The sequence below is a fragment of the Chaetodon auriga genome, chromosome 12 (assembly GCF_051107435.1).
Source record: "Chaetodon auriga isolate fChaAug3 chromosome 12, fChaAug3.hap1, whole genome shotgun sequence".
In the NCBI taxonomy this organism is placed as follows: domain Eukaryota; kingdom Metazoa; phylum Chordata; class Actinopteri; order Chaetodontiformes; family Chaetodontidae; genus Chaetodon; species Chaetodon auriga.
The window spans coordinates 21450715-21475000 of NC_135085.1; the positions used below are offsets into that span (position 1 = coordinate 21450715).

General features: G+C 42.5%; 1 protein-coding gene across 1 annotated transcript in view; it reads right to left on the reverse strand.

Annotated features, from left to right (window-relative positions):
• Positions 1-1829: 1829 nt before the first annotated feature.
• Positions 1830-24286, reverse strand: part of st6galnac3 (ST6 (alpha-N-acetyl-neuraminyl-2,3-beta-galactosyl-1,3)-N-acetylgalactosaminide alpha-2,6-sialyltransferase 3) — a 76928-nt gene continuing 54471 nt past the window's right edge. Inside the window, exons 4-5 of the mRNA XM_076745855.1 lie at positions 12036-12143; positions 1830-9399 (exon numbers count right to left, since the gene is read on the reverse strand). Of these exons, the coding sequence (XP_076601970.1) occupies positions 9210-9399; positions 12036-12143 (298 nt within the window). The 3' untranslated portion in view covers positions 1830-9209. The remainder of the gene's footprint in view (positions 9400-12035; positions 12144-24286) is intronic.

The following is a 24286-nucleotide window of genomic DNA, read 5'->3' on the forward strand; positions in this document are numbered from 1 at the left end:
CAGTGTTAGTGGGAACAGTCAACAAGTGTTTCTCAAAATGCTGAATTTTCCTGTCTGAAATCCATACAATGTGTACAACAAGTCAATTGACATAGATGGTTTTTACAGTTTCCATGGAAATAATGTACATTATGACCTTGCACAAACAGAAAGTGGTGCAATAATTCACCAATATACATCAACAAAAGTGCAACTTTGAGGTGTTTTTGTTGATTTTCAAAAGGTCTCATAAATATTCACTTTTTTGAATATTTTGCAGCTGTGAGCAGCTCCTCCGATTCCTCTTCTATTACATCGTGGGTCAATAATGTGCATAAATAACACTCAAATCAGGCATTTTTAATAACCTTAATAGTATCTAATTCTGTAACTCCAGTGTGAACGCATGCTATGAACGGTTTCAAATTAGAATGTACTATGGTACCAAGCTAAATGTGTTTTTTTTCTTTTAATCATATGTCAGTATGAAATGTGCTTCAAACAAGTGTTTTGAAGGAGAGTGTAGAGAAAGCCAATATGTGCGCCTTCCTTCATGTTTTTCTTCCCCTCTTTCATCCCTTATATTTTATAATTACTTACCCGAGTGTCCCTGAGCTGCGATAATGCTACATGTTGTAGCACCATCTGGCCCTGGAGAGCACATCCTCCTGCAAATATGTTTCAGAGGTCAAACACTCTGCAAGAGCAAATTTGCAAACACCGAATTGAAAATATTCCAGTTGTCTCATTGACCTTGCTCGGTTAAGCTGTGCACATAAAAAAACTGACGCGTGCCAGTTTCCAACAAAACGAAGAAAAAGGCTGGGAAATAAAATCGAGGAAATATGGCTGGAATGTGAGGTCTCACAGTCGAGGTAACTGCAGGGAAAATGGAGGAATATTAGCATCTCTTCCAGGTAAGCTACACTGGAAAAGTTTCTCTTTTCCATTTCCTCAACGGCTCATTAGCTTCTCTGTTGTTGTAAGCTTGTGCAAATTACATTATGTCCATTACTCTCATTGCTCAGGCTGCGAGCTCGCTATGTGGCTCCATTCAGCACTTCTGAGAAATGAATGGGCTTTGGAGTCACACTTTATTTATTGTGGAGCGCATGCTGACTTGATGTGGTCAGCTCAGGACATGGACGCCCGACACCTCGGTTTATTATCTTCAGACTGAGGTGAAGGAAGCAGAAGTCCATGTTCATGTTCGGACTCACACTGTCAAAAGGAGGGAATAACAACCTCATCCTGGCTTACTCTGAGGTGCTGTGGAACAGTTTGATAATAAGCAACACTTAGCATCATTTTGGGAACTACATGACAGATTAGTATTACTCTGAATGAGAGCAGAATGATGTGCTATTGAGGTTAATTAAATTAATTGAAAAACTCCGTCCACGCACTTCTATTAGACCTGAAACTGAAGATGTCCAGCATCAGGGCTCAGCCAACACATACCAAAGGGAAACACCATCAATTCTGCTCATGAAAGTCAGTTTACCAATCATGACGAGTACTTTTCAGCTTTTCAGTCTTCTGCACCTCTGGAGGAGCATTATGAATTCATGAGCTTTGAGTCAGACCAAACTCGGCTCCTACATATTATATTTACACACTGCTAGATGGTTTTTCCTGATTTATTTTGAAGAATATTTAATTCCTGCATGTATTATGTTCACAACAATGTTTTCTTCAATCAACTAAGTGTTAACCTTGTGTTAAGTTCAAGATTCTAATGAAGGAGACCCACTGGTATGTTTGTCTGCTGCGTCCCATGGTGTTATTCGGTCACACTTGTGCAAGCAGGTATGAGGTAGGACCAAAATGCTGACTAGAGGCAGAACTGCTGCAGTTCACATGATTTATTGCAAAATGGCAATGAACAAAAGGCTTACGGGATGGTGAGAGTCCAGGCCAGAGAAGGCAGTCAAATCCAACAGGGAGCAGGCAAGAATCCCCAAAGTCCAGAAACAGGCAAGGTCCAGGAAAAACAAAGCAAAGGTCCAAAAACACTGAGAAAACAATGGAGGCGACTGGAACGCTCGACACACACATTACTCACATGAACTGGCAAGAAGAGAGGGAGAAACAAAGACATGAATACACCGGAGAGGGAAGGCTAATGAGGGACAGGTGAAACTAATCGACACAGAGACAGGAAGTGAAAAGGCTCAAACAAACAGAGAGGAAAGTATTTCAAAATAAAACAGGAAACAGACAACAAGCAAAACCCAAGACTGTGGTTTAGGTTAAGTAAACAAAAACATAGACGACTTTTTAAAAGACCTGCAGCTCCCAAATCCTAACCAAGTGTTGAGCCACAGAAACACAACCATAAAAGTGTTAAGCACGTTTTCATGCCATGAGCTGATAATATGGGGAAAACAAAAACAAAGGTGTCAAAGTGCATGTTTTGAAGACACATTTAATATGAACATTTTGCAGATTCAATACAACATTTCCTCATTATGCTGATAAAAACATGATCCAGGCGGCTGTAAGTTTGTTGCTGTTGCAGAGTAGTTGAATATGAATGTAAACTTTAGAAGACAAGGTTGAGACTACTCATTTATAAGTTACAAATCAGAGTTTGATCCAGATAAAAAGTCGGGATATCTCAGCTTTGCTTTTGAAAATTCTCCCTTCAGTCTCTTGTGACTTCCCCAAATTTATAAAAATGCACCAATAATTGTCGGAGTGCCCTTTTAGTTTTCTATCTCGATACTTTATTCATTACTGTAGCATAAAAACCGCGAATGTGGGCATTATTATTTCAAGCTTGTGTTCATTTATGCAGAGGTTACATTAAGAAAAAACGCTCACCGCAACTCCCGAAAACCGTCTGAACTCAGCACATCGCTGCTCCTTCACCGATGTTTCAGAAATCTCATGAGACGCCAGATTTGAGACGACAGCTCAGCTCAGGCTCCATTCATATAACATGAACACATTTCAGCAGCTTCTTACATTCTAACGCCGCTTGTTTGGAAAGGAATTTAATCATATAACAGGGTTTTAGGTTTTCTTTAATCCCCACAGAGAATAAAAGACACAGAGGACAGAACCCACACTGGTAGAAAATAAAAACAGTCACAATATATCTAATTTTAGTTCATATGTAGACAGCAAATGACAGAATAATACATTTAATCACTACTTATTTTCAACAAAATGTACATTTCAATAACCTGCAATAATCCATGCAGCAAAGGAGTGTCTTAGCTGTGTTAGCAAAAAAAAAAAAAAAATCCTTTGATTATAACAACCTCAGTGTTATATTACATTCTATGTAACTCAACACACACCCAAAGTTACACATTTCACAAGGACACTTGACCTGAAAATGGAAAAGGAAAGTGCTTTACAACACAAAAATAATAGTGAGACACGCACACTGGAGAAGAAGAAATAAAATGATCCTTTCAATGTAAGAAAGCACTTGAGGCATTTGAGAAAATGGCAACAAGTACAACAGTCAGGAGGGAGGGAGTAAAACGCTACATGGTGAAGTAAAGAGGTTTCAGTGAGGAGTCAGACAATCAAAAGTTCTTTAAAATCTGATCTCTTGACTCCAAAACAGACAGTAATTACCTCGACTGATCACAGCAGGAAAAAGTAATGAGCGTTTTCAGCTGAATAATGAAATCCACGTCTTTGTTCCGCAGACCTCGAGACCGAGACGTTTTAATCAGGACTCTGTTTTTTTTAAAGCCAGCTCTGTTTTCAGGGGAGTGACCTTCAATTTGCTTTTAACTTTTTTGTTATACAACGAGCGAACAATCGGACCTCATTCCGCTGCCACTTCTGCTGCGGAGTGGCTGAGGACAGGCAATGTTCTTTTGTGTTTTTTTCCATTTGCATATATACAGCGAGGTGCAAACAGCAAAGTCTGCTTCAGGTTTGAGGAGGAAACCGTTTCCAAGCAAACTTTCACTGCTCGGAACATGAAATTAGGCCAGTTTTAATCATCAGTTCAGGCTGTGGGTGAAAACAAAAGAATTAAAATGCTACTAAAGGAAGAGGTCAACGTTTTGGGGGACAGACATTTTCTTTACGGCAGAGTTAGATGAGACGATTGATATCACTCTCGCATCTTGCATCAGCTGGTTAGCTTAGCTTAGCACAAAGACTAGAAACAGGGCAGAGCAGCTATCCTGGCTCCGTCCAAATAAGGCTCATTCATTTACATGGAATCTCTCTTAATCCAGGGGTGGGAAACACCAGGCCTCGGGGCCGTATGTGGACCACTATGCCACAGTTTGATCTGGCCCACAAGGTAATTCATAAAGTAACACACATAAAGTAACAGACTAACGTGTCATTGCAAGTGGTCTATGAACGCAACACACATGCAGTTATACTGATGTCACGTGAATACATCATGGTGCCTGTCGAGAAGAGTGTTGCACTTTCCAAAAGAAATGGACAATTTTAATTTATGTATTTTTTTGAGGTGGAAGGTAAGACAGTGAAGTTAGTCTGTGGGGACGAGCTCACAGTGATGAAGAAGGCTAATCTGGAGCGTTATTACAGCTACAAACATGCTAAACTGGATGAGCTGCGAGGACAGATGTGTTTGGATGAAGTTAACGTTCTTCAGTGGAGTTCGGGTGTCCAACTGCTACTGATACTGAGAGCAGCTCCTTTCAAGATGGATTCTTGAAAACACGACTGACCCAAACCTGGAAAACCAGCTGAGAGGAGCATTATCACCATCACCATCATCATCATCATCATCATCATCATCATCACTACCATCTGACATCAGACGCCTCGCCAAAGAGAAGCAGCTCCTGTCATCGCAGACGTTAGCGTGATATGTGTTCGGTAACTTCGTACGACCCTCGATGGATGTTATAAAAAATAGCCCTTGACAGAAAAAGTCTCCTCACTCTTTAATCAGAACAAGAACAAAGAAAGACAAGCCGCAGTGAAGTGAATGCAAAGAAGAAGAAAGAAAACCTCCCACTGGCATTTATAACAATGCTAATAACTAGCCTAGCCTCGGAGCGGTGGATGCTGATTTGTCCTGAACATTAGCGACCCTGAACGTGACGTCTTCGCTCCGGCTCTTCATGTGCTGAACTCTGTCTGAACCTGTTCATTAGTGAGCTTTAGGGGTACTTTCAAATGATTTGGTTCCCACTGGTGACGGCCAGGCTAGCTGTTTCCCTCTGTTTCCAGTGTTTGTGCTAAGCTAACCAGCTGCTGGTTTCAGTTTTCTAACAGCCTCTTGTCCACTGAGCTACAGCAAACAGATATGAGAGTGGTGTCATCTCACTTCTCATCTAATCCTCGGCAAGTGAAAGAAAACAAATGAGCGTTTTTTTTCTTTTTGCCAAACTTAACAAAAAACAACTGACTGAAATAAAATAATTAAGAGTCCAGTATTCTGCCTCCCACTCTGCTCTCACTTTTCTTCGTGGTGTTACTAATTCACAGTGAATGTGTCCTCAGTCGTCTTCCTGTGAGCCAAAAAAGATTCATGGGAGCCTAGAAAAGGGCGTTTTCTCCATAATACTCTATAATACATCTGTGGGTATTCTTCCAGTGTGTTCTGGCTGAGAACAATGAGGTGTTTGTTGATCAGAAAATAACAGCACAGCCTGAAGCAGCAGAAAATGTTGGCAACACGCGACCTGCAGCGAAAAAAAAAAAAAAAATAAAAATGCTGCACACAAACCACTGCATCAGTTTAACAAAGGGGGATGGAAGATGAACAGTCAACAGTTTAAAACCAATTTTCAGATAATGCACCATAACACGCCTAAAACACGTCTCCCAGCGCAAACCTAATATCTAATCTTGATGTGAAGCTCTTTATATGGTGGATGTACTGTACAGCAGAGGTAAAAGTGATTGGTGGAGAGCTGCCAGATGACTGCACAAGTGGTGGCAACATATAGAACATGTATGTTAATCATGTAACACGCATGACGTGCTGGATGAATTCATGCTGCTTTCCCACGGGAGCAGAGAGAGGTATAATCTGGAACTCTTCCCGAAGCTCAGATCTGATCTTCAGGCTTCCTGAGCAGGAAAAATAACAGAGTCAGACGTTTCTGCTTTACATATATCATGTGGTGGATACTTTGATCCGCAGCTGCTGCAGTGCTGGGCGGCAGCGCACCTCTCGAGCACGTCGTCCCAGAGGAAATCGGAGCCGTGACCCTGCCCGTGTTACGGCCGCCGCCTGTCCGCTGACCTACGCTGACAGGAATTCAAAATAGGGCGTTTTTACATTTTGATGGTGCTGCTATCAGTTCGGTTGACTTGCAGTGAGTTCTGGGTTGCAGGACAGTCTTTGTCAGCGCTGAGGGCACTTCGCTCTGTCTGGAAAACAAAGATCAGATCGACCTGTTCCTCAAGCAGGAGAAGCCAAACATGTTTCCAAACATGCAGCTGATGCACAGGAAGCAGGGTTTTGGTCATCTGCAGGTCAAAACTGGAAGTCTGGGTTAAAACTGGAATGATTCCTCCACTTATCTGCTTTTTCTGGAGCTTTCAAGCTTGTCACACAGGCTTCAGCAGAGTTTGCTCAGTTGTCATGTTAAGCGCAGGAGCTGTTAAGAGTTCATCTACAGCACTTTCAGGACTCCTCACCAGTGTGTCATCAACAACAGAATTTCCGTGAATTAGCCTCTTTTCAAACAAATACTTTCAGTGACTAAGCAACTCCAACAACTCAAAGCAATTTTCAATTTTCAATTTCAACAACAACAGAGTGGTTCTGTCTTTCTGTTCTCTGTAGTTTACAGTTGCATGAGGTGATGATACATTTTGAATGGATGTTGTAAAGACTCGCGTCTGAAGAAAGCGACAGGAAGTCGGCTCCATTTAACATCAATAAACATTAGAGGAAATTTCCACTGCCAGTCCTACGATCAATAACAGTGTTTTATTGCTTCCTGTGTGAATGAAAGTTGCAGCGTCTGTGTTTGACCCAGCAGGCACCTGTACAGTACAGCAAAGTCCAGACTTTCAGGGGGGCAGAAACTACATTTGGACACTGCTTCCTCTGATTGAAACGCAGGAAAGGTTCCTAAAAAAAGGTTCCTCTGATCCTGAAGAAGTCAGTGCAGTGGAAAGTGGTTTTTATAGACGTGTAGGTTACATATAATCATTAGTTCAACAGCATTTTAAGAAACACGTCTGAATGTGTTGTTAGGACCTGGCTTGCACTCAATTATAGCCAGCTGAACCCTGGACCCTCAGATAATTTGGATCAAAAAGAGGGTCCTCTTCATTTTTCGTTTTTGAGTTTGGATTTTTCTGCATTTATTCAGTTATGTTCAATTATTTCTCTCTGTAAGTTTTACTTCCCAGCATGAGGATCTAAATTCTGCTGCACAGCTGCCATGACCTGCTGTTCTGAGGGATAAATGCTGAAACGCTTGTATCTGTATTTATTGGTTTATCTTATTTAATTAATCTGGAAATGTTGTCATTGGCTTATAAAATCCTCACCACACTATACTACGCAAACTCCCAAGTTGTTAAATGCAGAGGACATGACCTCAGAGTCCTCAATGGCAGCTACAGCCAAGACGTCCGAAACCTTGCCAGTTTTAACCTTCACGTCTTTTTTTAATTCACCAAATCGATGCCTCCTGAGAAATAGCTCAAAATGGAGTGTGATAGTAAACAGTGCTCTGCAGCTGGAGTGAGATTGTGGAGCTCAGCCGCAGTACATTACAGTCGTCAGGGACCCTGTGCATCAAGTCGCCTAAATTAGAAGTCTTTGAATCCTTCCAGTCCTCCCCTCTGGGCCGCGGCTCTGACCAGGACACTAATCACAGCCTCGGGGGGAGTCACGGTCACAGTCGGAGTGTCTCAGCCCTCCGCAGCCACCAGCCGGCCTCCACACCTCAACACTTCACTGATCATCCTTCACTGTCCTGGAACAGATGCATTCAAACATAATGGCCCGAACCAGGAGACACGCGCGCTGCGTTCAAAGACAAATGGGAAGATGTGTTCACACCGTGATACTGTACACAAAGAGGCACAAAGCTGGATGAGAATGTGAGCGAAAGAGACAGAGAGCATCTTCCTCCGCCTGTATACAATGAACTGCAGAGAGTATTGCAGGCACAAAATGATAATAGAATACAATTAACTTCAAATGGTTTCACTGCACACATAAATCTCTCCCTCTGCGGGGTCACAAGTGATTTAACTCCTTCCGTAAGGATGGAGTTTCTAATTGCACATTGCTCTATGTGCTGTGATGCTCACATTGTCAATGGCACACTGTAAAAGAGCGAGAGGAACTTATCTCTGCAGAATAAATTAGCCACCCATCCGGACATCAAGCCAACGTCAAAACGCGTATGTTAAAATTCAATTTCACAGCATTAGAGAAGAAAGAAACGCTGACATCTTCAAGTTGTGTGAGTTGACGCACAACCAAGCATAGAGATAAAAAAGCGGATTCACATCTACACATCTGGTTCACCTTGGGTTTTTTTTTTTTTTTGCCCGCTCGTGTTTTCTTTTTCAAAAGACCTTGTTTGTTGAAGACAGAGCGGAGTAAACTGAAAGCTGCCTTCAACACGCTCAGTCTGAGATGAAGGCTTGAATGATACTTGTTATAGATTAATTACAGCCTGGCAGAAGAAGACCGACGCCCACAGCAAACAGGAGGCGAGTTCTTCGTACGTCCATGAAAACGTGGCTCGTCTCTGCAGCCGCTGAGCTCTTCTTCAGCTACAGTTCAATTAAACGCCGCCTTTGTGATGCACAGCGTGAGTCCCCACCCCCTCCGCTGGGAACACGAACCGCTGAGGTCACTGCAAGCTGACGTTGATGTGATGTTGTTTTCTGCTTTTTTTTTTTTTTAGTTAGTCTTCGAGCCGTCTTATGCTAAACTCACAGAGCAGCGAATGGATCGAATTAGTCAGAAGAGTTTGCACTTTTCAGCCCTCAAATTCAGGAGCAAAAGACTTATTTTTCAGAAGGTGATGAGTTCTTGTTGTCCGGTTTGGTCGAAGTCTGTTTGATTGAGTGGCTGTTATCAAAAAACTGGATATTAACCATCCAGGGTTCAACAATCGACCCTCAACCAACCTTTTCTGTGCATGGAGTGAAGTCTGTGCCAGAATGGATGTCGGCACACATCAGGGAACAGGCTTTCTGTCAGCGTCGAGATTCAGCCGGTCCCCGGATGACGGCGATGGCGGTGATGATGATGACGGTGTAGCACTTCCACGCTGGTTCAGCCAGGGTCACGACAGCTGCCAGGGCGGGTTGTAGAACTTGATGGCATGGGTTTTGGCCCACTTGGCGAACACTGACTTCTCGGTGATGAAGCGGTGGCCTCCGTAGGGGGCGCTCTCGTGGAGCAGGTACTCCGCACACTCGTCCCGGCTGCCCGCCTCGTAGTAGTGGTAGGGAACCTTTCTGTAACCCTCCGTCCTGAAGGGGAGAGTAGGGAAGAGACATCATCTCACCTGAACGCTCTGTTCAGTATTCAGTACTCAGAATTGTCCTATTATGTCTACATACTTGTACACATGGAACAAAAAGTCTTGAGTTTTACCCGGAAGGTTTCGGCAGTGCACCTGTCTATTAGCTGTAGCATGCTAGTCAGCCCGGTTAGCCAGCTCATGTCATTTTCCTGCCATATGGTAAACGCTAATGAGAGACCAGAGCTGGACGATCCTCCCTTGACATTTAGATCCACTGTATGCGAGCGTGCCGGCCTCCTGGTTAGTTACTCCTCATGCTGTAGGACTGTTTATCACTGGGGACGTGCGAGCACGCTCGGCCGGAGAGGAGTACAGGATTTAAGTGCCTGAGCCTCACTGCAACGTGCCTCCACATGTCAGTCTGTTGTCCCTGTCCTGTATAAACCAGCTCAAGCTGCAGTTGTTGAGGAATTATAAACAGTGATTCGATGGTGATTTACTGACATGTGTTGCTTATTTTTCCTTATGTTTGAGTGCCTTAACTGTTACAGTAGGAATTTTAGCCAAAAACCAAGGTACCAACCAATGTCCCAATATAATATTATCACAGAGAAAAAGCATAAATATAACCCGTGAAGATTGTTTGAACAGTCAAGCAGGAAGAACATTGATAATGAGATGCAACAGGATCTGATTCAACTCAGCAAGTGATGATCGATCACATTTATTCAAGTACAAAGGTGTTTAAATCACCATCTTATTGACTCTCAGCTGAACCATTTCACACTCATTGTCATAAGTTTCAAATACAGATATACGAGATGTGTTTGAGATGTATTACAGTATTTCTATGTGACCAAAAAGTATCTTTCTCAAGAAGGTATAGAATACATACTGCACCTCCTGAAAACTGCCTCTGATCTGATTGTTGATACGATTTTGTCTGTGAGACAAAATTCAGCGCCGATGTAATTGTGTGACAGTTTGGAACAAATCCAGGTCGGTAAATTACAGACGTCCTTGGATTTTATCGGCTCAGCTTTAAAAACTATGATCTGAAATAATAATCGGAGTAAATTGTTAAAGTTTGAAACTGAAGATCCTTCAGCGTTCAGCCGTGTGAGCTGATGCTGCCTCGGGCAAATTCTCCATTCAGCAGGTTTACCCCTCTGAAAAAACAGGAGCTGCTGTTTGGCGGTCAGATGCATTCAATAAACACTCTTTTAACTAAACTGAGTTTATTTGTAAAACATCATGACAAGATTCATTCCTCCTCTGCGCCACAGTCGATGTGAAAACATTCCCAATAAAGTGAGGGACGTACAGCGGGAAAGTTAATCCATTCCGACCTGAATTTCACGAGTCACTCCGTTTACAGTTTGCATCTTCAACCATTAAAAAGAACGCGGGATCAATAAAAGCAGAGGCAAACGCAGAGAAGCAGAATAGACTCATTGTGCAATCTGCAGTCGGTTTCTAATAGCGACTGACGGCTTTATGAGAGGAAGACTTGTGTAACGATTTCATTGGGAGAATGAGCACAGACAGAAGAGACACAGTCATCACAGCAGCCAGCCAGTCGCTCCACAGCCACCGTGGCTGTCGGCCAGCTTACAGTAACACACAGCCCAATCACTGCCTCTCCTCTCTCTGTGTCACACGGTGCTGCGCTCCGGCGTTAACACATAAATTCAATTTCACCCTCTTTGCAGCACCTGTTGAAACTCCATTACCACACAACCGCTGAGGTCAATTCTGACTAAAGCTTCGAACATCGTCACACAAAACATTCCTCTTCTTTTTGCACCGGAGCCGTCGGCTGCCAACAGCACTTTGTGTGACACTAAATTGTCCATTCAGAAAGTCAGTGAAACACAATATGCTCCTGTCTCACGCAGGAAAGAAGGAAATAAGTGAGAGACAGGCAGGGGGAGAGCAACCCCTTAACTGCCTCACTGAATCATAAAATCCTCCGTGCTGGTTGAATTATCACTCCTCTCTGCCATGTGTCTGGGGCTGTTTATATTCCAACTCCCGCTGTGCACGGGGAACACGGAGAGGATAAAAGGCAGGATTTTCACCGCGCATTAGGTAAAAGTGTTTGATTTGGGGGGATAGAGAGAGCTCAGGTTGAGCTGAGGGAGAGGAGGGGAGGCGTAAGGAGAGAGGAGGCGAGCCCATCCAGGCTGACATGGCTCGAGACTGAGCAGCCATGCCCGGAGCAGCGGCATCGTGTTTGTCATCCCTCCTATGGCCTCGCAGCCAGACAGCGATCGCTCACCCGGGAGCCGGAGAGAAGACGTCGGGCCGATATACAAATAAAACTTTAAGTAGGGGAGGAACCGGGTGCTGCATCCCAGCCACCTGCAGCCGTGGAGACTAGGCAGGAGGACATAATGGTATTCACAGCACAGAGAACCCAATATGGATTTCAGCATAGAAATTCAGCCATTAAATCCAAACTGAGGCATTGGAAATGAATTCTAACGGGGCAGTCCGCGGTTATGGGAGGCTGCGATTGGCCGATGCCGCTGTGAATGTGAATCTAGTTTTCAAAGTTTTTGCAGGAATGGAAATATTTCTCATCCCAATATGGAAAAGGGTGGGGGGGTGGGTGGGAGGGGTTGATAGCCGGTGTCTTACTTGCAGTAGGTGTCATTTATCATGCCGTAGATATGGATCTCTTTGCACATGTCCATGGCGAGGATGAGCGTGAACCAGCCGGTGCTGAGGTAGGAGCCGGACTGGATCCTGCGAACAGACAAACAGCTCTTTTACTGTACCGTTCATTTGCATAAAAACACTAGCCAACAATCTGCATTAAAATAAAAAAATCTAGAGTTTCCAGGATGCCGTTTCTGTGACTTTTAGTAGTCCTCGCTCCTGTGTGCTTGTAATGCAGTCGATCTGAGAATTAAAATTACTCCAACAGCTGTTCTTATTGTAGGCTGCTCTGGATACAAATATCAGCTCGGGATCAAAAATGTAAATTTAACGTAAATGCGTCGGCGGCACAGCAAGGCGGCCCTCAGGAGTAAAACCATATGCCTGCCTCACTTTCACATGAGTCATTTCTCTACTTGTAGAGACCTATTTACTATTGTGCACATTAGTGGTTAAACAGGTTGGAAAATCCACACTTCACTATATAAAAAAGGTTGAAAGGCCTGAGAAAAGAAACACACGTTCGGTTGTTGAACAGCTCAACAACAACAAGCCAACAGCAGCACACGTCATCGCCTGTGAGCGAAGCAGGAACCCCATGGGCCGATCAGTAACAACATGCATAATCCTTTCATCAGCATCAGACGTGGTGAATGAGTTATGACCCATCAAAGTTTAAAACATGTAAGCTTTCATCATTTCTAACACATAACACACTGTCGAGATGTATCTTCACCCGAGGTTCAGCCGAAACCAGACGAGTAGCGTCAGAGGTGGGTCATAAAACGCAGCTCCGCAGCCCCCGCAGGGCAGGTGGCCCCGCACTCCCAGAGGGCCCGTTGCCTTTCAGCAATGCAAAATACTACAAGGAGCCTTAGACCTTGAATAAATTAAACAAAGTGCACAGCATGATACTGATAATGAGGAAAAAATGGAAGCATCACGGCAGAGTGAGACAGACTCAGCATAGAGATTATGGAGGAGCACAGGAGTCAAGTCTATTCATTGAATCTAAGAGCACAAAAAAATACAGGAATTAGAACGAATAACAAATGAATCAATTAATCCTCCAATAAACTGGTTAAACTATCAGGTTATTCATTATTTGGTATTTAAATTGACATTTAAATTACAAGTTAATACATAATTCCACCAAATAAAAAGGGATTTATGTAGAAAATGACACAAATCAATGACTAAATACATAAATAAATAAAAAATCAACACCCAATAGAAAATGTCAAAATTGATTAAAAGAGCTGAATTCATGAACAGAATTAACATTTTGCTTTAATCAGGAATTTGGAACATAATTCCTTTAACCATTTGCTTTTTAATTTACCTGCTTTTTCGTTTAAATTTATTAATGGATTCATTTATTTATGTGTAAAATTGGATAAATTCCTTTATTGTCATCAGATATCAGTCAGTACAACGCTTCCTGACCATTTCTTTAACTCTGTGCTCCTCCAGAGGAGAGATGAGAATGAAGCGAAGCCCAGAAACAGCACAGGAAAGAATTCACTGGCACACTTCCTCGAAGCAGAGCTCATGTTTGGAAAAGCAAATCCTGTTAGCCAATACGTGTACTGCTGTTGTTGTTATCAGGAGGAATCCTGGAAATTATTGATGAAGCACCATGGACAGCTCCTGCATCCAAAGCTGCTCCAGGATCAGCACCCTGGACAGCGGTCAACACAACCTCTGGTTCACAATACTCTAAATCTGTATTTCATGACATTTTTGGCTTGGGATCCCTTAAAAATAGAACTTTTTAGCACTCATTACCCGATGCACGTGTCTATCGGCTGTGACCAGTTCAACCAGAGAACAAATTAATAGATTTCAGTGTAGAATTATTCAGTAATTCACAGGAAGACAAGACTAAGAGCCCACGAGCAGCCATGTGAGGTTATGCTAAGGCACAGCTGTATGCTTATTTGAGTTAAATGCTAATGTCAGCAAGCTAACATGCTAATGTTTAGCAGGTATAATGGTCACCATCTTAGCTAAGTGTGTTAGCATGCTAATTAGCACTCAACACAAAGTACAGGATCAGCAAAGTCATTAGGATTCATCTTACAGGAACAATGAGTGTCAAAATGTACAATATTTAAAAGAACACCCACCAACCAGCAGACACACTGACCCCCCTCCATGGAGCCATGTGACCAGCACCGCAAAAAAACACAGAGAAAGCCTTAAAAATAAACATCATTTGGTGCAGCAGCATAATGTTTTCTCTGCTTTCCTCTCACGTTATTCATCTGTTGAACCATCAAATTTGCTTCGTGACCCCTGTGCAGAGATCCACTGTTGTAAATAATCTGCATGTACAAGAGAGCAGGAGGACGCTTTAGGCTGTGGCTGATCCACTTACAGTCATGAACCTTTGCAAAAGCTAAACAGGTTATTGCAGATGAGCAGACTTCAGTTCACCAAACTTTACTGTGATCCAGAAAACTCCAAACAGGTGAAGTGAGAGACTGATAAAAGCCTGTACGCTGCTCGCCAACAGCTTGAAACCAGCTCATTAAAAATATCCAATTTCCACAGTTGTGTGTGGTAAACATATTTAACTTTGCAGTGAATCAGAAATAATTAACTGTAAAACTCCTTCCTGTCGTATTGTTGTGCTGTGAAAGCAGCTGGCAAACGACTGATGCAGGTCTGAATGATCACTAGAGGTTCATTTCCCAAACGATTCACGGACAGGAAACGCAGTTTCTTGCCTCTTGCTGCTAGTTTTTCAAATTATATACAATAATGAAATATGATTATGAGCGGGTGTGTGTGTGTGTGTGTGTGTGGGGGGGGTGATGGCACTGAGATGGGTTGGAATAAAAACCCCATAGATCTGCATTACAGAGCTGCGTCCAAAATGCAGCATTTGAGTTTACCTTTAATTGCAGTGACCTCATTAGCCCAGGACAGCATGTGTGTAGCAGGTTCTGACTGACGCTGACAGTGTGGAAGATGTAAGCTGGTCAGTACAGATATGATGAATTTACAATAATCTTGGTTTATTTATGGATCAAAAGTTCAAAAGAGGCTGATTCCATGAATCCAAACATGGTGCAAGATGTTAAAAACCAGCATATAAACATAAAACTTCTGAAATTATACAATTAAAATCTTTAAAACCCAATTAAAACAGTGTTTATTTAACACCAGAAATGATGGATTTCAGTGTAAGAAGGCCACGGACATTATATTTCCTCGGTTCATAAAAAACAACTTTACCAAACACACACAGGGGCATTCTGTGGCGCGCCGTGACCTCCTTCAATATATTCAAAATATTATGCAAACACATGCATCATTAAATGCAAGGGGGTCAAATTGTAACACGGGAGAAATATTTACACAGCTAGAGTCCACATTTTTACATTTCACGGTTTTCGGTGCTGCTGGTAAACGGCGAGCAGGTGGAGGCTGCAGCATCTTGTTCAAGGACGTGAAGCTGCTGAGAGACGGGTCCGCTGTGGGGACTGAACCCATGAGCCTCAGTCTCTGCAGCCACAACACCACCCTGCTACCACTGCCCCTCGTCACTGCTTTCCTGGTGAAGTGCGTCTCTGTGTTTGGTGCTCAGTAATAATTGCCGTGCTGTTTGTGCCCTGCACTCTTCAGAGATCAGTCAAACCCTGTGAATGAGCCTCTCGGCGTCTGCGTCCTTGATGGAGTCTGAGATTCTGTAGGTGGTGCTCTTATCATTGTCAGTTCAGCTGTGTTTTGCTTCTGATTCCAAATTAACCTCTGTTGCTGCTGATTAAAGAGTGAAACGTGTCATGCCCTCCTGCGCAGCTGAGGATTTGTTCTTACGACGTAGCCGACAGTGTGATTATTACAGAAGATGAAAAGGTTTCGTGAGATCAATCCTGGATGAATCATCGTTTGGCTAAATAGAAATTTGTGGCCCCCAAAACACTCGTCGACCCCAGTCAGTGCAGATCATTTTCACCAGCTGACAAAAAGGATGGAGGACGGATGGTCCCCAGAGGATGAATCCTGCTTTGGTGGCCCCCTGACTTTTCCTCTAGCACCACCATGAAGTTGACATTTGCTAGCTTGAGTGAAATATCTTGACACCAATTGGCTGGATCTCTAGTGACTCTTTGACTTTTCATCTGGAGTCACCATCGGGTCAAAAAAATAATTTGTCCCATATTTTATGACTAAATTCCTGCAAAACGAATGACTTTTCCATGAGCTCTGGCTGTACTTTGTGTTTAGTGATAATTAGCAATGTTAGCATGCTAACACACGGAGGTAAGATGGTGAGCATTTTGCCTAGCATTAGCATTTAGCTCAAAGCTGTTTACAAGTATAACTTCACAGAACTGCTAGCATGGCCGCAGCTCTTTGTCTTGTTCTGTAATATTCTAATTATATTTTAACTAACTTATATTTAAAGACCTTTAAAACTGCCAATATTTAAACAAAAATACTGAAAAATACAGTCTCAGGATGCACAGCAGCAAACATCGTCCTGATTGACTACAGACAAGCTGAAACACTAAACACTTCTTTTGGTTTAAAATTATTATTTTAACGGATAAACATGTACAAGAGCAGACAATTACACAAGCATCCTTTGTGACCACATCAAAGCTTAACTAAGAACAAGATAAAATAATTTAGAAACCAATCAGCAAACTAAAGAGTTTCAAACAGCCTCACTGTAAAATGAGCGTTTATGGCCCCAAATGCACGATGTAGCTGGGCTTTTAGTTTGGGCAGCCCAACAAACTCGCACAACACACACACACACACACACACACACACACACACACACACACACACACACACACCGGGGTTGTGGGGAGGTGAAATTACCAAAAAATGCAATTTGTTGTAATAAGGGAGTGGAGGAGCACAGAAGGGAAATGGCACATTATCACTGATACACAGCTCGGCAGCTCTCAGCCGTCAGAGCTGTCAACACATCACTATTACCCTGCATTATTCATTAGCCATTTGCCACTCTAGCAGTAGGCACACATACATATATTCACACACACACACACACACACACACACACACACACACACACACACACACACACACACACACACACACACACACACCACATCGAGTGCTGAATGTCCTGGAGCAAAAAAAGCTTGCTGGAATAAATGAAAGGGGGTGGGATCTGCTGACCTGATAACTAACATTTCAAAGCAGATGTCTGGGACCGGAGACGCACAGAGAACAACTGATAGAATTCAAGGTCTACACCAGGCGATGTGTTTACCTATGGCAATTATAATGGGACAACTTTGAAGCAAGGATGCTCTTATTGTGTGGCCAATTTAAAAGAGAGATAAGGCGCGGTGTGAAGCTGCTTTGGCAGGCGACAAATAACATCCAGAGCCGGAGGACAGAGAGAATGCAATTTGCTTGTTTTGTTAAAGCCGAAAAACAGCCTTTTACTCAAAGGCGGCAAACAAAGGTGTCACGAGGTCTGGCTCGGCGCTGCGTGGATTTTTCCCCGATCTCTTTTAGTCCCCGCTGCTGCGGCTTCCTCGAAAAATGAAACGTAATGAATTGTGTTTGGGCATGAACAGAGGTGGATGAAGAAAAGAGCACAATGAGAAAGCTCAGTTCAATCTGTCCGTCTTGCTCTCTCCTACACAAAGCTGAGACAAGTGAGACGGGAGTGATTGGGACTGACATGCTAGGACGCCGCGGCGCTACTGGCGCTGGGACTTGAAGGATGTTTGAGAAATGAAGTCAGACACTCTGAGCAGGGTCTAAGTAAATAATCCCCCAAGTCTGACTGAGCCGGAGCTTATTGTGCTTTACCTGCCGAGTGCCAGAGGCTAAGGAGCGGCGGAGAACTGCCCAGGATCAGTGAGAGGCTCCTCTACCTCCGACTCTGTTCAATAACTCGCACTTGACATTCACAGCAGGGGAGCTGTCCATGTGTGCGAGAAAATCCGCGCTGACGACCGGTTTAGTCGAACCGTGCTTCATGATGCCTCCGCAGCCGCACAAATACGATATGACACCTGTCAGAAACACTTAGCGGAGTATAACTCGACTCTATTGTGAGAAGTTGATCCTCGGTCTGGATGGAGATCATTCTGACTGTAAAAAGTGCTCCACGCCAGCAAAAAATCAATTCTAACAGAATATTAGATAAATATTCACATAATCAGACATGTGCTGCAGGAGCACCTGGTCTCATCATGGACAGTCCAGAGCCAAACAATTAAAAACTAAACTTGGTTGCGAGTTCAGACACTTTTGGCAGGCCATTAATCATGACTATGGATTAAAGGAGCGGTGTAGTTGCAAATATACTCGTTTGCTTTCTTGCTGAGAGTCAGATGAGAGGATCAATACAACTCTCATCTCTGTTTTCCAAATATGAAGCAACTGCCAACAGCCGCTTAGCTTAGCTTAGCACAAAAACTGGAAACAGGAAGGAAGAGCATGCCAGTAAAATCTGCCACCACCGCCTCTAAAGTTCACTAATTAACATGTATCTTGTTAATTAGATCTAAATGTAACTAAAACCAAAGTGTGAAAACAGTAATTTGTGGTTATGTTCTGTATTTCTTGGCCAGATGCAATGATTTTCGAGATATAACCAGTTAATTAGTGAGCTTTAGTGGGGCTGGCAAGCAGATTTTGTTACCTCTAAGTGAATGCTAATGTTGCTCTGTGTCTGCTGGATATGTTAATACGCCACTGTTTGCTAAAATGATCACCATAGCAACTTCTATTAGCTGATAATATGTTAGTGTTGTGTTTACAGCTTATTCCACTGTCCCCAAGTGACCCAAAAACGTCAATTAAAGCTCCTTTTTAATTCTATTAGTTGATTTAAGCCTGATTTGTTCCTCCATCCATAGCTTTCCTGTTCTTTTACGCTCTACATGTCATTGTTTTTATAGCATCGGGCCTTTGTTGTCATTCTTCACTTTGGTGATTTGCAAGTCAAAGACGTTTGAGATAAATTGGGCTGAATTTGGTTGAAAAGTTAAAGTTTTTTCAGATATCTGGGTTTTGTATAGGTTCTACCTACATGTATTCATTCACTCACTTTACTTGTTTTTCCATGTCTAGTGAGATGCTTCTTGTCTCAGGACTTGTGCTCTGTGGCAGTAAACCTGAATCTAATCTGATGTCTTTTATTCAACCAGGACGTCTCTTTGACAGCAGCTGTTACCTGTTGTTCTGTGGAGCAATACTCAGATTTTTACTCCCTTAATGTCTGATCTTAGATGACTGCATAGCAGACATTGTATTAAAATACAACTTTATTTATAAAAAGTTGTATTTTAATACAATGTCTGTTCGTTTCAACCAGGTCAGACTGTGCCTGGCGTGGAGAGGCCCGTCCACACATCCAGCCTTTACCAGGTTATGTCCGACACAATTAGGGAGCATTTCATCAGGCCAAACCGAGTCTCCTTCCTCTCTTACAAGAGGAGGGCGGGCATCATATCAACCATTTATTTCTCTCGTAATCTCTTTTTCTCTTATCTATTCTGCCTCAAAGAAACTGCCACTCCAGCAGAGCCTCAGTTGTGTGCTTTCGGGGTTTCACTAGTATCGTCTAACCATCGCACACCAGGGCGTCTTCAGCTGATGTTTATGAATTTAACCGAGCTCCAGAAACACCACCGTCACACTACATCTCGTCCACATCCAGACAGGTGATTTTCCCCTCCTGGCGGGACGTAGCCTGATGCAAATGCTGCTGTTAATTGTTAATTTTGTACAACAATAGGCCGTGAGACAGGGCGTTTTTGCCGATGGGCGAGTTCTGTACAGGAACAACATACCGTGACTTCCTGCGTCTCTGAAGCAGCTGAGGAGCCTCTGGGACAACACAGTGACAAAATCCTGAGCAGAGCCGCGGGGTGAAAACGAGGCTTTTTTGTAACATTTTTCTTTTACAGACCACAGAGCACAGCAATTTATTTTAATGATGGAAATGAGCAATGCAGCCGTGGAGGCTTGCTGAGGCGTTTCTTAATTCTGCCAGGAGGCGATATGAAGCATTGGGGGTGACCTCCACAACCTGCATTATGAAAAAGACAATTTACTTTCTTCAAGTCTAGTTTTGTTTACTTTTGTATCACTATGCATCGCTATTAATAACCAGGAAGAGGACGTTATCCCTCGATGCAGAGAGGCTTCGGCTTCTGTTTGGATGGTGTCAGGTCGGAGAGATCGCCGCTGATTCTTTTTCAAGTGCTTTCATCTTACTTTCCCTCCAGTGACTCTGACTTTAAACCATAAACTCATCTCTCAAGTTTAAGCCTACTTTACTGGAACGACCTGCAGATATTAAACTCATGCATATTGTTTAAATTGTATATGTTTTTATCTCTACAGCGATCCAACACTTTCATCCAGACTGAAATGTCTACCAGAGGATGAATCCTACTGACACTGATGATCACATGGCTTTTCCTATAGCACCATAATGAGGCTGATATTTCTGGTTTTGAGTGAAATATCTTGACAGCTATTGGAGGGACTGCCATGAAATTTGGTACAGACATTCATGGTCACCCGAGGATGAACTGAAACAACTGTGTTTATGCTTTAATGTGTGATGTCTCTTATCTTTGTGTTGATTTGATCAACACTTTGGTTTATGACCAAATACCTGCAAAACTAATGACATTCCCATCAGCCTTAGCTGAACCGTGTTTACTGCTAATTAGCAAATAGTAGCATGCTAACACACTGAATTAAGATGAGCATCAAACCCACATTCCCAAAAAATTGGGACGCTCTGTAAAAGATTAAAAAAAATGTGATAAGTTACTAACCTTTTGACAGATAATCAATTGAATATATTTAATGTTTCAGCTCATCAGCTTCATTGATTTTTGTAAATATCTGCTTATTCTGAATTTGATGCAGAAACATGTTTCAAACAGGTTTGGACAGGAGCAGCTAAAGACTGAGAAAGATGTGGAACGCTCCAAAAACACCTGTTTGGAACGTTTCACATGTAAAAAGACTCATTGGTAACAGGTGAAAGTGTCATGATTGGGTATGAAAGGGGCATCCTGGGAAGGTGAGCGAGGATCATCACTTCATGAAAACACGACTGGATAAACAATATAGCAGCATGAGCTCAGGGACACTTCAGAAAACTGAAAATTGTTGCATTATGTTTCTAATAACGTTGTTTGTGAACAGACTGTTTCTACTCTTTGTCTCACAAAAACACTTCCATTTTTTTGCAGGTTCATGAATCCTTGAATACATTTAGAAGAGCTTTTATAACATTTTGTTATTATGGCACTGAATCCAGCACACAAAAAATATTTCTGCTGAGTATAAATTATTCATGTGAAACTGGTTACAGACAAGGTCCTCTGTTTGTTGCCTCCATTCTAAAATAGTGGCTCCTCTTAATCTCAAGTTTATGGTTGTAGATTGGGTGTTTTTACTTTTGAGGTACTTTAGTTAGTTCGATCTCTGTGTCCGTTAGTTGTACGGTTAATTTTCTTCTCTTCATCTGTGCTCAGACTTTTCCACTGGTTCAAACTGAGGCATTTAACTACTGAAACTGAAGTGAAACCGAAGGATCATGCGCCTCCCAGCTGAACACGCTTACTATTTATAGAGATCAACAGGTGCAGACAATGCCCCAATCAACACAAGAGCGAGTCCTCAAACTAATGAAATCAGACTGAACAAAGAAAGAAGCTTCACTAATGAACAAAGAAGAAAAAAATTATGCTCCAATTCAAGAACAGGTGGATTAAATAAATTATGTTTTTTGGCAAATGCACAAGCAGTCATTTGCTCAGATTGATGTTATTGTATCCAAAGACGTTTTCTTGTTACTGAGTCTACAGCATCTACTGCTGCATTAAAACTCTGCCTGCCTCAAAATAAAACAAGTCTGGTGTTTCTCGCAGTAAAGACACATACAGTATATCTACTTCTATCTTCCTGGGATCAGGTTTCCTCTGGAACACTATAAAACTGTCAGTGCCCATTTGTCACTGTACCGCTTGATGACATTAAAAGATAAGGCTGGCCGTATTCTGTTTTTTTCTTATTGTCCACAAATCCCACAAAAAAACACCAAAACCAACAATGATTTGAAGTATCGTCTGCCAGGATAGATACAGTACAGCCAGATATATATTTTCCGTCTGTGCTCCACACCTCCACATGTCATTAAATTATTAAAAACCCCGCTCCACTGGGTGACATGCTCCCTCCATTACAATGAACAAGGGCACTGTATGATTTATTTTGAGTCACACCTACATGCACCATCCTACTGCCATAAATACCCACTAAACCACCAGCTCTGTATTAATCCGCAGCCGAAAATAGTGCCCGGTAAATACACCTTTTGCTGCAGAGGGAGTAACATTTTCTTGAAACTACGCTGCTCAGCTGTTTTAGGAAACTACTTTTTTTTTAGCAAGACCAGGTCAAGACCTGGTTTATGGCTGGACCCTGTATGGTCAACTGTCTGAGTGTCTCTCTGTGGAGCTTTGTTTGCTCCACATTGACATTAGTTCATTACAACCCAGCTGAGAATGGCTGCTACAAATACCAATAAAAGCAAATAACTTGATTAAGAAGTAAATGCATTAATTTCTACTATTAATGTCTTAAGGTTTTTAAAAATCTCCTTTTGAGTAAATAATATTTTCCAGCGGAATGAAAATGTTCGCATGATGTTCAACTTTCCTTGTGTTGGAACACATTTGTTGTTCCAAATACTTGACTTCCTCCTGAGGATGTAATCGATTCATTTGGAAAGAGCAACAGCCGCTGGAAAAACTCAAATAACCAGCGGTCTAACTCCATCACTCACTCAGTCAGAGACAGACTTTGGCATTTATAGAGCTGGCCCCACTTTGCTGCAGTCCGGCCAAAAATGACCCTGTATATTTATGGCCAATGGATGAAGATTTACGCCTTCAGTGGAAATCAATGGGCTTGTTTTTTTTTTTTTTTTTTCTTCATGTGATTTACTGACATAAGCAAAATACAGAATAACATGAGACTTTCCTTAAAGCTCTGCTTTCAGGAAGATGAGAAAACCAGATCATCAGCATACAGAAATAATGTAAAAATGATGTTAGCGTCGAGGTGCAGACCTGTCCCAGTGCTCGTCCAGCTTTAATCATTCAGATTTCACTTTTTACTGCACATTCAGTTTCCATTGTACACACTGTATCCTGCAGCCTGTTCAATATGTTTATGTTCAGCTCATTGTGCCGGATTGAATCAAACATCCTCCGACACAAACAAGCAAAGTTTTTCTATTTTTAGTTGCTGTGAATTTGTATTGAGGGTACATGGATGTAAAAGTGGTGTGTCAGTGGTGTGTGTGACACTGTGGTCAGTAAGGAAGGCCAGTTTCCATGTATCTGCAGTAATGACAGACACACAGAGCTGCATCTGTAATCATTAAGCTCAAATCTGTCACCTTTGTGTGGTTGGAGGGAAAAAGCTACGATAAAACAACCAAAGTCCAGAACAAGAATAACCAGTTTTATGGAGCTTTTGTGCAGCACTGGACTGTGTGTTAGCACCTCTGGACAGTTGGCTCCACAGGACTTTACAGCCTCGGGTATAATATAGTGTTACATTTTTTCTTTGCCCAGTGGGGTTTGATTTTTTTAATGAGTGGTTAAGTTAATGGGCAGTCATTTAGATATTCCTGTGCAGCACCTTGTCATCACTGCTGCAGTCTGTCATGCCACACAGTGAATTCTCTGCTTTCCCTCAGTTTATCTTACATTGCCTTCCTTCAAAAAATCCCAGAAGACAGCTTGTTGAATTGCTTTCTCTATTTTGTCTTCTGATTCGTAAGACTCTCTTTTCTTGGGGATTAGTCATTTTTACTGTAGTCCTTCAGGGCCTGATGATATTGGATTTTAGTCCCTTGAGGATCTCTTTGTTTCTGGTTCAGTATTCTTCGTTGTTTTCACATTTTCTCTCCCTCTCTTTCCTGCCGATGACCCCCTTTTCCTTATTTCCTGTTCACACTCGATCTCTGCTCCTCTGTGTTTTTATCACCTCCATCCACAATTTCTCCCTCTGACCCTTTCCACTCTCTCCTCCTTCCCCTCTCACTCTGTTAATCCCTCTCTCTGCTGCACTCTCTGTTCTGACCCTTTGTTCCCTGCCTTCGCCTCTCCCCCGAGTTAATGGCTGTGTTGTCCTCCTAAAGCAGATGTCAATATGAGCGCGGTGAGAGGACGGAGGACAGAGGGCTG